Source organism: Drosophila busckii, chromosome 2R (genome assembly GCF_011750605.1).
Source record: "Drosophila busckii strain San Diego stock center, stock number 13000-0081.31 chromosome 2R, ASM1175060v1, whole genome shotgun sequence".
NCBI classification, from domain to species: Eukaryota; Metazoa; Arthropoda; class Insecta; order Diptera; family Drosophilidae; genus Drosophila; species Drosophila busckii.
The window spans coordinates 12,744,564-12,759,681 of NC_046605.1; the positions used below are offsets into that span (position 1 = coordinate 12,744,564).

The 15,118-nt window shown below is 40.9% G+C and overlaps 1 protein-coding gene across 35 annotated transcripts in view; it reads right to left on the reverse strand.

Moving 5' to 3' along the window:
- Positions 1 to 15,118, reverse strand: part of LOC108596008 (dystonin) — a 65,952-nt gene that overhangs the window by 37,030 nt on the left and 13,804 nt on the right. For 26 of the 35 annotated variants that reach the window (XR_001915028.1, XR_001915029.1, XM_017981325.1 and 23 more), the window contains 7 exons: positions 13,055 to 13,116; positions 12,471 to 12,560; positions 12,242 to 12,412; positions 3,123 to 3,402; positions 2,149 to 3,062; positions 1,724 to 2,092; positions 83 to 1,001 (listed from right to left, as the gene is read on the reverse strand). Coding sequence is in view for 32 of the 35 variants with exons in the window: in XM_017981325.1 (XP_017836814.1) it covers positions 83 to 1,001; positions 1,724 to 2,092; positions 2,149 to 3,062; positions 3,123 to 3,402; positions 12,242 to 12,412; positions 12,471 to 12,560; positions 13,055 to 13,116 (2,805 nt within the window). In the remaining 3 variants the exon portion in view is untranslated. Of the gene's footprint in view, positions 1 to 82; positions 1,002 to 1,723; positions 2,093 to 2,148; positions 3,063 to 3,122; positions 3,403 to 3,994; positions 4,648 to 12,241; positions 12,413 to 12,470; positions 12,561 to 12,814; positions 12,871 to 13,054; positions 13,117 to 15,118 lie in introns of those variants that run through there. The other 9 variants (XM_017981322.1, XM_017981321.1, XM_017981320.1 and 6 more) reach the window with 4 other exon arrangements.

Here is a 15,118-nt window from a genome sequence, read left to right on the forward strand (position 1 = left end):
CAAAAATGCGAAGCTGACAGCTGGCAGAGCGCCGTCAATTGAAATGTGATCTCCACGCCCACACCCACGCCCACCCACTCACCTTCGGCGCGCGCACGCTTCTCGAACTCATCGAACAGACGATTGACCTCGTCCATTTCGCGTCGCAAGCGTCGCAGCTGTGGATCATTGGGATCGCCCTCGCTCAGCAATTTGTCCGCATCGTCGTTCAAGGCGCGTCTGATGGCCGTGCGCTGCTCGGGTCCCATGGCCAAGAACTGATCAAAGTCCCAGCCCTTCACCACGCGTATGGTGGCGAAAATCATGTTCTGACGCAAGCGCAGATGCTTCTTCTGCCACAGCGCAACGGAGCGATCGAACAAGCGCTTCAAACGCTCAGCTGCATCGATAGCCTCCTGATCGGGCGGCGGCAGCAGCAAACAGGCGCCAGGTATTGGACCCTCCTGTCCCTTGGACGTGCGCACGCGCCACTTGACGCGTCCCGAATTGTCCAGCAGTGTAACCGTTTCGCCCTTTTCAATCTGCAGCTGTCCTTGCTGCTTGTACGCGCATATGGCCTGCACAGGTCCTTGACGATTCACAGGCTGGCGGCGCTTGTTCAACGGCACCACAGTCTGCGCTCGTCGCTGCAGCGTGGCCACAGTTTCGCCAAAGGCATTCAGCTCCTCACGCAAATCCTGCATGCCACGCAACAAGGCTTCACCCTGATCCAAACCAAAGTCCGACTGCGAGTACTTGCTGTTGAGTATCTCATCGCGCTTCGTTAGCCATTGCTCTGCGTCCTTAATCTCCGCAAAGAACTGATGATACTCGGTGGCATGCTTCAAATGCACCTCCAGGCAGAGCGTCAGCTGCAGCAGCCACGCCCACTGTTGTTGCAAGGCCGTCAGGTGCGCCTCAATGCACTTCGCAGCGGGATGCTGTTGGTTCAACAAAGCCTCGCCTCGATCCAAAATCGTCGCAAAGTGCATCTCACGCTTCTCCAGTTCGGACATAAGGTTCTGTTTCGATTGAAAGAGGAAACATGTGGTTAATATAAAATTGAAGCATACAAATATTTGAAATAAAAATAATTTTAGTGTAAATATTCTTAGCTAAATAATAAAATTCAAACTGCAAGTAAATATTTTCAAATAATTTTTAGCTAGAGAAAATAAAAGTAAAAATTTTTAAGTAAATATTTTTAACTACCTCTTTAAGTAAATATTGTTCACTAATTTTTGCTAATTGACATACATATAAATATTATAAAGTAAATATTAATATTAGTAAATAATATTAAATATATAATTTCTGCTAATTAACATACATATAAATATTTGTAAGTAAATATTTGTTACTACTTTTTAGTACAAAAAGTGAAAACTTAGACAATAATTCGTTAAATTGCGAAAAAGAACTTTTTCAATAAATAATTTTTACTAAATTTTAATAAAATCATTTTTTTTGAGCTTAAAGAAAACTTCATTTATTACTTTAAATTTTATTTCAATTTGTTTGTTAACTTTAACTAAATAGTATATTTTTTTAATGAAATTAATTAATTAAAATTGATAAAAGTGCATTTGGTTATTTGGAATTTTGCCAATTGGTATATCAAATATTTAGTACAAGCTTACCTCGTCGCCATTACCAAATGCACGCTTGTAATAAGATAACATTTAATTCACTAGCACTAAACACACAGATTAAAGTCTAGACTAAGTCTTAGTTAAGCACTCACCTCATAGTATCTGTGCACTGAAGGCAAATCGAGTTGTTTGTCCGCCCAGTCGCGTGTGATTTCCACCTGCTCCTTCTCGTTGAGCCACTGCAACTCGGCAGAGGCTTGGGTGAGGAAGTGCTGCAGCGAGTCCAAGTCGGAGAGTCGCTTGGTCGAGGTGCTAAGCAGCTCGGCGTAGACCTTTTGCAATTGATTGAGTCGCTGCTGATAGAGGTTAAGTTCGTCGCCGCTGAACTTGGTCTGCTGGCGTTCGTCGTTGAGTATTTTGGTGTGGAACTGATCGATGATCTTGTGCTCATGCTGCTGATTGTCCAGCTCCTGTTTCACTGATGGCAAATCGCTGCCATAATCGGCGGCAAGCAATTGTTTCTGCAAAAGAAAAATGATTAGAAAATGAAGGTAGCCAACTTTCGATTGAAACCTACCAATTTATTTTGGCACCATTCGATATGCTCCTGCAGATCGCGGAAATGTGGATTGGTATCGATTTGACGGGACTCGACCACCATGCGCGTTTGACGCGTCACAGTCGTCTCGTGGACGGGGAATTTCAAACCGGCCAATTTCTGTACCAGATTTGTGTGGAAATTGGTGCGCAGCTGTGCCCAGCGCTGATGCAGCTTGTTGACCTTCTTGTGCAGCTCGCTCACATGTGGATAGCGTCCCTCGTTGATCACATGACAATCCTGATTCATGTCCTGAATGGGCTCCTCCAGATGTCTGATCTCTGTCTCGAGCGACTCGACAATGCTCTTGGCATCAACTGGATGCAAGCGCTCAATGCGACGCGCCTCTTCGCTAATGCGCGTCTCCAGATCCGTCAGCTTGTGATCCACATGCTTAATCTCTCGCTGCACCTTGTCGGCCAAGCGCTGCAGACGCTCCAAGCGTTCGATTTCCTGCTGCAATATGACCTCGCGATCCTGCAGAGCGGTGTTCATGCGATACCAGGCCTTCTCAATGGCATCGGGACGCAGATCCGCTTCGACATCTACCTCACCCACCGTTTCAAAGTAACGCTCCAGCTCTTTGTAGATCTGTATGAGCTTGGACTTTTCACGTTTGCGTGCGCTCACCTCCTCGCTGCGGAAACGCTGCAAATCGCTGAGCAAACGTTTCATCTCGATGAGCGTGGGCGGGAACGAACGTTCCTGCAAGTAAGCGGTCTTCTCGCGGCACCAATAGATGAACTGCTGGGCCAAATCGCGATACTCGTGCACGCGACGTTGTGACTCCATGTCGAACAATGGATGAATAGAGGGCGGCTCTGGGAACACATCGTACAGCGATGAAATGTACGTAATGAGTGACTTCTCATCCGGTTCATTGGTGTCCACATCTAAATTGAAAAAACAAATGTTATAAGACGTTTAAACTTTTAATTGCACGTGATGTTTACCTTCTGGATCCAATAGACGCGTCACTCCATATTCCTTCTCCACAATATGGAAGGCCGTCTCGAGGCGATCGCGTGGCCGATCGTTCCTTGCCTTTCGCCAGTCAAGCAAGTCCGGTCGGTTGCGATGCACCAAAGCCGAGAAGGCCAAACCATCACGCCACGATGATGTAAAGTCGTTAACGCGCACACCCGGATACCGAGCAGTCGAGCGGCGCGCCCAGCGCAGCAAAGCCTCGCGAGCAGATACGTTGTCCTCTTTGCCCACAACAATATCGGAGATCTATAGAGAGCGTAAGGGAATGTAATTAGTCAAGTACGTTTAAAGCAAGTTGATGGAACTTAATTAATACAATTATATATGGAGCAAGTATAAATGACATTGGGCATTCCAACAAGTTAGAGCTTTCATCAAATTCGATGAATTCAAAAATTCATCACATATTTCCGAGTAGTTTATCGACTGAAAATCAATTCGAGAATTTAGGGGTTTTTTTTTCAAACTGAATTTGAATTACTCTCAGAATACATTCTTAACGAATTACATTGATGTTGCGTCCTTTTTTTCTTCCTTTTTAAAAATTCTATTTGAACTAATATTTTGATCACCCTATTGAATTCAAACTGAATTCGTTCTTTGATTTATATTTCCAATTGAATGCAGTTCTTGACTTTTATTCAAACTGAATTCTATTTTTTTACATAATTCCCATGTCAACACTGTTGACTATTCCTTTCAACATTTATACGACTTAGTATGTTTAATGGAGTGCGCATAAAGGAGATTGACATAAAGATCCCTGGAAAACTTTCTAAAGAGCATAAACAATTCCACTTCAACTTCAAAAAGGGATTCCCTTTCGATTTCGCTTTACCTCTCTGCGCATGGTTGAGGACGCGGATTCGATGGCCGGCGGCAAGGCGCGTCGATACTCCAGCTCTGAGCTGCGTATCATCTTGGCAGGTGGCAGAAGATCTTCTGCCGGCTGTTGGTTCTCCTCGGCGCGACTGAGCGTCGTCACCTTGCGCACAATATGCGTCGTTACGCGCCGATGCCCATTGGGTGCACGTTGCGAGGTCTTGGTGCTCTCCACGCTGGAGCCCAGCACCTCGGTGGAGATGCGCTTGTTGCGTGTCACCTGCTGATAGCTCGCGGCGGGGCCGGCATGAGCGGGCACCAGAGCATGACTGCTGTCCGAGGGACGTCTGCCGCTGCCACGCGTCGCATCCTGAAAGGTCACGGTGCGCTCAAAGTTGCTGCGCTCATGGGGCACACTGCCCATGGGAGACACACCCGGATAGTCGGTGATGAAAGCTTCGACAGTGCGCTCACGCTTCGTCTCCTGACGATAGCGCAAACCGGAGTCATCAATGTTGGTCGTTATGGGTGGTCCACGTGAGGAGTGAATCACCTCGCTGCCGCTAGTGACGTACGGCTGACTGCCATTTGTCTGCCGCACCAGCTGCTGGGTGCGCTTCAGCGTTGACTGCGAGCTGCTGCTGGCGTGCATGTCATCGACTCCACTTTGTCCAGCGTTGAAATTTTATTTGCTCGCGACTTTTTTTTGGTTTAAACAAATTGGAGTTTCGTTTTTGCTCACTGTTTTTGTTTAACACAGTTCGTTATGTTTCGTTTTCGTTTTCTCTCTCGCGTTTCGTAATTTTGCTATTTTTGTGCGTGATTTAGAATTGGAAAGAAGAAGCAGACAGAACTATTTAATTGTGTGTACCGTCGCGCACTTTTCGTGCCCACAGACAATTGAGTTTGTTGCGGCTCGCAATTTGCGTTTAATTAAGTCAAAGCCAGGCCAAGCACAGCATAAACATCGGCAACGGCAGCGGCACCGGCACCGGATGTCTTGTTTTATTTTGCTTTATACACAAACAGACACTAGGAGAGTTTTTCTTGGACTCTGGGGCACCCACAGGCAGAGTCAAGGGAGCTGATGAGCGAATTATTTATGTGAATGTATGTACACATAATTATACAACAAACTGTTGTTGGAGCCCTCTCGCCTATTTCTTTTCGCAAAAAAATAAAAACGAGCCATAACTAAAAGTTCATGTGCTTGGGTTGGGGCAGGGGAACGCTGCGGGGCATGAACAACAAATCTAACTAATTGTCTGTCAGAGCATGGGAACGTTTTGGCATGAAACACGCTGCGCTGTGCCATTATCGCTTGTTGCGTTGTAAACAGAGCTTGGAATTGAAACAAACGTTATACAATTTAAGTATAGAATGAAATCAAACAAAAGCAAAGTGTTGAATTGCTTTTGTTTTTAACTGCTGTGAGATAAGCAAGGCCGTCGCACTGAGTTTTGTTATCATAACGCACGCCTAAGCTTTAGGCTATATCTAATCTTAATGGCTCAAGATCAACAGCCAACATGGCCAAAAGCAGCGCCCACATGCGCCCAAAGGCGTTGCGCCTTGAAAGTTTCAAACGCCTGCGCAGCAGCCACAGCCACAACAGCCACAAATGCTAATTGCAACATAATAGCAAAAGCTGCAGAGTCGAGAGTCGAACTTGGGCATCAGCTTCAGCTTCAGTTTGAGCTTGAGCTACAGCTTCGGCTTCGGCTTGAAGTGTCGTGTCTGCGGAGGCGTCACTAAGAGGCGTTAATGGCTTGACATTTTGAATGGCTTTGGAAGCGCGCAGCATTTTGCCAACAGCAGCAGCTGCTAGCCAGGCTAACAGCTAACAACAGCTGCCAAGTTGCCAAATATGTCTGCCTGGCTACCGTTTGAAGTTGACGACAATTGAGTGCTTTTTATAGTTATTTTTACACACACAAACACACACACACACAGAGCTACAGTCTTTAGCCAAATTTGCATCGACAGCGACAATGACAGCACATAAATTGAAATTAATAAAAGTTTCATTGGAATAAAAGCACTAGAAATTGCAAAATATATAACAACAATAAACTCTGCGAAGCAGAACGTTCACATATATATATATGCATATAGTCTGGGGACTGCATTTGATGCTCGTTAATGAATTCGTCATAAAAATTAAATTCCAAGCAAGCGCACAAACATTAAAGTTGAAAACGGCGCTTAATTGAATTCAATTGCGCGCTTTTGAGATTGAAATCAATTGAAAATTGGCGGCATATTTCATAAATCAAAATATTTAAGCGATTGCATTTAATAGACTCGCCAAGATATATATCGAAATTGGATTTTTTAGCTTGAATTAAATGCTGACATCATTGAGTCAGACATTATTATTATTAAACGCTGCAAGCTTTGGTTGGTCTTTCACTTTGGTAAGGCGACACTTGTTTTGTTTATTGTTTCTAACGCGCGTTTTGTTTATACGCGACGTGCGAGTTCAGAGTTCTAACTCTACAATACATACAGTATGTGTAACTATGTATAGGTATATAATTTAACGTAAGCAGCGACAACAAAGTGAACAAATATGTGCGGCGACTCGACAACGACTAAACGCGATCGGGCCAAGTTAAAACGCTTAAAGTGTTGCCGCTGCTCTGCTCTGCTCTATTCTGTTCCAAGCTGTGTGCCAGGTGTTGGCGTCAACGTTGACTGCGCTGCTCTAGCAGGTGGCGGCGCGCGAGAATGAAAACAAAACGGAATTGGCACACACATTGCCGGCAGCCTAAGCCGCGCATTGGAATCTGGAAACGAAATTGCGATCGTGCTGACAGCTGCGTCGACGTTAACGTCGCTGCCAACGCGCCATCCCCGTTATGGCTTGCTGACTGCTCTAAGCTGCGCTACGTACTAATGACGTATTATGTATATGTGTGTGTGTGAGTGTGGTGTCCATGGTAACCAAGCAGCGCCTACGCCAACGCATATGTAAAACGCTGCTGCAGAATTAAAACAACAACAACAACGTAACAATAATAACAAAAAGACAAGTGAAGGTTGTAACTAAATTAGCTATGCACAACTATTAAATACACTTTGCTGTCATTTAAATTTGTTGGCTAAGCTAAGCTTCAAAACTGCGCATTAATTATAAAAGATTTAGCTAAAGTTCAAAGTCAGCTTAGCATTAAATTATGCTTATGCTTTGCTCGCTGCTATTATTATAAACAATTTCATGCAGCCTTTTGCTGTTGTTTGTCATTTCAGTACATTGACTGCTTGGAGTTGGACGCGCTGCGTCATCGCCAAATGCCTGGAAGTACAACAAAAGCAGCTCAAAAGCCAAAGCATGAAAATTAAAAATAAGCTAAAAGAGACAGTGGCAAAGAACAAGTTTTTGCCCGCACAGTGGGTCAAATTGCGTATTATCGGCGCACATCTAAAACTAAAGAGCAACAACTAATTAGAAGCGCACATTCTGCGATTGACCCGCTGACATTAGCCTGGCCAAAAGAAAAACTAAATTAGGCAAAGCAATTTGAATTTTGTGGCTCATAACACATCACGACCAAGTCATTACACACAGCTGGACGTGGCTTAAACCAAACTAAGAAGAGAGTTCAGGCCCCAACAGGTTTATATGCTAAAACGCTGGGAAAATTATTCGAACTAAACTAAAATGGCTTAAGCTAAGATTTTGGCTATAAGAAAGAGCTGCAGCATTTAAATAAAGACTTGGCCAATATTGCTTAGATCATTTTAAATTAAAGCTTAATTAATGGCAGCTAATGCACTTGTCAATTAAAATTCATTTATTGCACATTTTGCAGTTTGTTATTTAATTTTGCTACCAAAAATGGTAACACAAGCTGTCGCAACATTTAAGGCGCTATATAGAAAGTATGTAATTAATTTGAGTGGGTGTTAAGCAAAATCTACACTCGACTAGACGAGACGGGAAATGTAATAAATTAACGGTTATGGCAACAGCTGCCCCAAGTCATAGATACTTTTCTATCTGTATGCAGTAAGCTTGGGCTAATTAGCATGTTACATGCCCTACATGGCTAAAAGGCAGTAACTACAGCAGTTACAAGCGAGTACGAGTACGAGTATTGACTCGACGATAAATATTTGAGCTGAGCTGAGGTTCACGCTCAGGTCGTAGACACCAACGCCAATAGAATTGCAAAGCTAATTAGAGGGAGCAACAGGTGAGGAGTGGGAGAAGCCCAAGCAACTGATTTATTAATAACAAGCTGATGATGCAAGCTTAGTAAACAAATGGTGCGCTATACTTTTTTATTATCTCTCTCTCTCTGCTGTAATTTGTGGTAATTTGAGCAACTTTTTGTGCGCTCAGTTGTTTTTTTGCTGTTTGTGGTGAGCAAACAAAATGCTGCAAAACGTGCAAGTTCATTCAATACAGGTAGCTAAAGCTATAGAATGCAATTGCCAATTGCAATTAGTGGCCTTAAACGTTGTGTCAGTGAAAAGCGCAAAGCTCAGTTTAACTTTGAGGCTAAAACTCAAGTGTGGGCAGCACACCAAATATGCCAATTTAACTGTCTCAAATGCTGTGTGTGTGTGCGTGTGTGTGTGGGCTAAATTACAAGTATTTGCTTTAGAATTTAATGTACTTGAATCAATACACCACATTCATTCATACTCAATTATAAATAATAATTATAGCTGAATTTGAAACACGTTCTCATGTGTTTTGTTTGTTTGTTTTCGCTGACCGATCTTTACATATATGGCTGGCTTTAGCTATTTGCATAGCAGCAGCAGCAGCAGCAATTGCGGAATTTTTTGCGTGGTTGCGCCTCGCTGTCTAAACTGGCCAAGCAAATGCTTACTAACTGACTATTTGGCTAACCAGTTTTCGCTCCATATTTGTGCAAATGTTTGCCATTCGATTTATTAATGAAACACACAACACAAATACACAAATAATATTAAATTTTGTGCGTCGCCCACGCGATAACGAAAAATTCAGTCATCAATGTCATAAATTACAACCAATAAGTGCATTTGTTTAATAAACAAGTTCGTTGCTTGCGTTGAAGTCTTTCGTTTTTAAAACGTGCAGTAGCTTAGAGTCGACAGCTGCGCGCGCTGATGTCATGCTGAGGGCTCAAAATAATAAATTAACAAATATAATATATAAAAATATTTGCTACGAAGGCTGTGACAATAAAATACCAAAGCGTTGAAAGCTTAACGTACTTTCTTCTTAACAGCTATGCAAGTTGGCTAACAGTGCTGCCTGTTGATTTAGACGTTAAGCACTATAAACAAGTGTGGCTAACAAGCTACGAAATTTGCTTATAATGAAAACGTTTGTGCGCGTAATTCGACACAGATTTCACAGATTTGTAGTTTGTCAGTTGGTTATAACTCAAAGTCATAAATTTATGCGTTGCTTAAATTAAACAATTGAGCGCTGGAGCTGACGGAAGTGGCAGCCACTTTAAACTCAAGGCGAAGCAAAAAAAACGCTGTCAGCTTAGCTTACAGTGCTGTGGGTGGCTCTCGGCTCACAATAAATTTATAACTTAATTATAGCTAAGCAGCGTTACTGTTGCCATAGGCGCTGCTGTTAAATTGCTGTGCAATTTATTGCCATTAAATAGTTTTGTATTTTGCACGTTGACCCACAAAGCGCGCCAATTAATTGAATACAAGCGCACCCAGTTGAATAAATTGCAATTGCCTTATTAATAGACATTATGTCATAATTGAAATCACAAAAAATTGATATGCGATGCGCTGCCAAGATTCAAAACCCGCTTGCCCAACTGATAAGCGTGACTAAAGCTCATTAATAAAGCGTTTTTGTTTTTTTTTTTTTGTTTGTAGTCAGTCTAGGGTTAATGTATTAGCACAAGTTTTTAGACATTTTTTAGATAAATATGCGCAGATCCTTTTAAGTCACGTTGCTTAATTTGCATTTAACAGCAAATAACAGAAATGACATCAGCGCGAACACCCGCAACTCAAACTGAATTTGTGGCTGTCCAATAAACATAAATCCTTGGAATTTACAAAGAGCGCGCGAGACAATTGCCGCAGAGTTGAAACAGGCACGACAGTCGCACAGTCAGACAGTCGGACAGACAGACAGACAGTCAGTCAGACATGCGAGTAAGAAATAATAAATAACATAAACAGTAAATGACGCGCGATTGAGTTTCACATTGCCAAGTGATTTACAATACGTTGCCGCAATTGAAGCAGCGACGTCTGCGACATAAACAGCGAGTGAGCGAATGTAGCAGAGCGGGGTGGGGGGGAGGCATGCCTCATGGTCGCCGCTGCCACCGCGGCTGACTGACTGGCAGCATCATTGAGCATTTATGCGCGCCATCGATCAAATCGAGCCGCCTCCGATCGCATCGTTGTTGCAACAACAACAACAGCTGCATGAGGCATGCGTCGTCACAAATTACGAAATACTCGAGTTTTAAATTGCATCTAGTTTGTTGTTGTTGCTGCTGCTTTTAAAGCTGTTGACACACATATTGAGCTAGTGAACAGACTTGGAGACGCATGCAGTGCGGAAATGATGATGACTAAGCGCTAAGCATTAAGCTTTAATATAAAGCCTGCGACTAGGATAAAGAATGGAAGCAAAAAGACTTATCTGTTAAAAAGAATAAAGTCAAACTGCATTTAATTCGAAAATTAGAAAAGGAGAAGCAGTTGACTTCAAATTGTTTAACTTAAGACTGATTAGCAGTAGGAAAAGGGAGTTGAGTTAAAGTTGAGCCTTAAACTCTTTAGAAATATTAAACAAAAGTCAAACTACATATATCTCAGCTGATCAAGAAGTTGCCTTCCTATTAAGCCTGCTAGACAAGAATTAAGCTTTAATACAAAGCCTGCGAATAGGGTATAGAATGGAAGAAAAATGATTTTGAAGTGGAGCCAAAAATCTTCTAGAAAGAATAAAGTCAAACTGCATTTAATTCAAAAATTAGATCACTAATTCTGGCAGCGTCAGGAGTTGCCTTCAAATTGATTAACTTATGACTGATTAGCAGTATGAAAAGCAAGTTGAGTTGAAGATAAACAGATGCCAAAAATCTTCTAGAAAGAATGAAGTCAAACCGAATAACAGCGTTAGGAATTGCCTTCATATTGATTAACTTATGACGACTGATTAGGAATAAGAAAAGGGAGTTGAGCCTTCAACTAACTGGAAATAATAAACAAAAGTCAAACTGCATATATTTTAGATTAGATAGCTGATTAAGCGCTTGAGTAAGTCGAGAATTAAAGCCTGTGACTAGGATTGATTTAAAGTAGTTACTTCATTGGTTTATGTTTGGATTGAAAACTTTAATGAAAGATAAACAGAAGTTAAACTAATATATGCAGTTCAGATTAGATAGCTGATCAAGGAGTTGTCTACCGATTAAGCCTGTGACTAGAATTGATTTAAAGCAGCAGCTTAAACGATTTATGTAATAACGAAAGATAAACAAAAGTTAAGCTGCATATAGTTCAGTTTAGATAGCTAATCATGGATTAACTTAGCTTAGCTTAGCAGCAAGCGAAGGAGAAAGGAGTCATTTGTTTAGCTTCCAATTCCAATTCACTGGCTCTGCAATTGGATTGTCTGTTGCTGTTTGTTTTTTTTCTTTCTGTGTGTGTAGGTGGGCTCAGAGCCAAGCCAAGTGGCTGATCAATGGCGGCCTTGTGGGCAACAACAACAACAACAACAACTACAGTAATAACAACTGTTGAATGTTGACGAACTGTAGCAGTGCGAGCGCCAGCTTGGACTTGGTTATGTGTGTCAGTTGACGCTGACGCTGATGGTTGGTGGGTTGCTGCTGCTGCTGCTGCTGGGGCTGGTGGTGCGGTGATGAAGAGAAGGTAAACTGGCTGCCTTAAAAGGCAGCACCGCATTCGCCAAAATAAGTCAACACACACACACACACACTCTAAACAGTGAGAGAGCTGTAAAGCACACATACATTTGTATTTGTGTGGGTTGCGACTTGAGTTTAAGTGCTGCAGTTGAAACGCCCAAAATGAAAACGAAATCGAATTTGTTGTTACGGAATTATTTGTTAAACGATCTAGTCACTTGAATTGGGTGTCCACCAATTTGAGGGTCACCTTCAAAGGCAAAACAAACACTGCTCAAGCCAATTTGTTGCGCTTGTGGGCGTCGCTTTGGCTGACTTTGAGCTGCTTGCCTTATTAGGCGCCCCCACTGCCCCCACTTGCTCCATATAATAATTTTTTATACGTTTACTAGACATACCTGGAAATGTAATATAATGGTCCAGATCAGTCCGAGCGTTAGCTTTGGATTGCCATCCACAATATCCTCGGCGCGTATGTTAACCAATTTGATTTTCTTATAACGCAAAAAGTCCAAGGCCATTTGTGCATTCTGCAGCATATGGAAACGCATTTTACCCTTCTCACGTGGCTGCAAAAAAAAACGTTAAGCAAATAAATGCAATTGCAATGCCATAAATTGCACTCACCAGGTGTTCGCCAGATAGCACCTCCAAGAGTGAAAGTAAATTGTGACCATCGCGCAAATCCTCAAACAAATCCACAACACGTCGATTGGCCTGAAGCGCAGAAATAAAGTGAGTAAAATATAAAACAAGAAACTATAAGCTGACAAAAAGCTGCGCGCTACACAACTGTGTGGTGAGTATGCATAAATTCTTTTGGTTTCTAAATAAATTTGTGAGTTGAAAAATAAATATAAATAACAACAACAAATGCAAATAAAACTCATAAAAATACGCATAATAAATTAAGTAAAACCAGTTGTAGCGCCTTGGCTTAGGCAATAAATTATTTTCTGTTTAAAACTTACAGACTGCGTACAACAGGGAATACCATTTGTTGTAACACAAACGTGTAGCATAGTGTAAGTCTGTAATTTAATTAATTAATTAATGCATTGGTATTCAAATTTTAAGTAACTTGTATCTATACCTTGGCATACTTCCAATGCTGCTTATTGTATTTAAATGAGCGTTACAAATAATTGAAATGCGTTTGTATTTATGTTTATTTTTTTTTTGTTTTTAGTTAACTTTGTTGTTGCACTTACCTTTTTAAGATGTTTGTTAACCCATTTTGTGAAAGTCTTTTTCTGAATGGCATCGCGTTCATCTGTGTGAAATGAGAAAGCAAATTACATTTAAATCTACATTCACTTAATCAAGATGAGCAGTTTAATCGGATTTAAGCAGCATGCAAAAGGTAAAACCATAACAAAAACGTTTGTGATCTAAGCTGACGACATCTTAATAAATTTAATTAATTTATGCAACAATTTTAACGCCTACTACAACTATAATTAATATGCAAGTATTTGTTGTTATTGTTGCGTGGGCTTTATAAATTATGGCCTAAGCGTTTAATGAGCATTGCTTGTGACTTTTTGTATATTGACAATACAAATGTGTAGCGTAATTAGCTCTAACAACATTTGTTAATTGTATATATAAATCTCAGGGACTCAGACATTGAGTTTTAACTGCGATAAGGCAATCGCATAAACAATCTGATAAGTTGGGCATTGATTTGTAAGCTTATAAAAATAAAAACCAAGAGCTTGAGTGGCCCCAGTTCTATCTATAGATGCAAGCTCTAAGACTTTTATACCAAAGACAACTTTAGCTTCAACTCAATCTAATCGTTGCCTAGTTAAAGTTAAAGTTCAGCGCGTCTACATGACTGATATAGACAGCTAATCATTGAAGTTTAACGGTTAATAAACCCGATAACTTCTAGTGCTAAGCAAATAAACACTCGGCAGCTCTCTCTGAACGACAGAAGCACAAAAGCAAAACAAAAATGAAATACTCCCATACACAAATACAAGCATAAAAAGTCGATAAGTATCTACGAATTTAAAGAGAAGCAACGCTCTCTCTCTCTCTCTCTCTCTGCTAGCTAGACCAGCATTTATTTTTACTTTTTTGCTAATAATTGTATTTGTATTTTTTGTTTTAATTACTGCTGACACAGCTACAAACAGCGACTAACTTCAAGTTCTACTTAATCTGTTGCTGACTCATCAACTCACAAGTGTGCAAAAAATAAAAAAATTCGTAGATTCGTAGATTTCATTCAACTTTCAATTGGCCCGCATGTGGTTTATTTATAATTTTTGTATGATTTATTTTTAATGAAGTACAAGAAATTTCACAAAGCTAATTAAACTAAAAACACTGATCTTTGCTTGATAAAGCGTGTAAATCGCAATTGTTTTATCTAAAGCTATTGAGGCGGAAAGGGGAAAAGAAATTGGGTCAATGTTTAAAAATAGTTAAAATAAATTGTAGTGGGTTGAGGGTTTATTCTACAGCGGTCAAGGCTATATATCAATATTTTACATTAAAACTTAATCACTACTAACTCAAGCTAATTGTTCATGCCAATTTTTAGGCAAATTCGTAAGTCTGACGCTTTAGTCTATGACATGGGGGGTATCAATAATATTGTTTATCACTTTAAAGCGCCACGCATACAATTGCAGTCGTATCATAGTTCATAAATTTATACAGTTCACTTTAATTTGACAAAGGTGTTCGTGTGTGCGTGTGTGTGTGTTAGACTCTTAGCACTAATACATGCACACACGCTATCTGATATTTTGTTCGAGCGCGCGTGATGATGTCACGTTCTAAGTTGAATTCGTTTCCACGATTAAATGTTTGTTAACGTATTTTGTTTTTGTTGCCGCTCAACTGACTTCAGTTGTCGTTTTGAAGCATATTTGATGTTCGTTAATGTTTATTTTTGCATGCTGTCGTCGTTTTTGATTAGCACACTTCAATGTCAGTGGCAACAGCAACAATTGCAACACTTGGCCGAAGGACGTTGATTGACCAACAACAAGCGCAATTTTCTGCAATAATTACAGTTAAGCTGTTAGTTATGCAATTTACTATTAATAACAAGCGCGTAGCACACGCTCAGCAAATGCAATTGATGAGCGCAAAGTTCACAACAGAAATGGAAAATGGCTCAAAAACATTTATCATACGCACTAAGCGCCCGCCCCATTAACCGAATGAGTTCGAGCACCCATGGGGGCGCATTATCATATGTATAATTATAAGAGTCGAAAAATATTTGTGTCAGACTTTGCATATTACTAAAATGA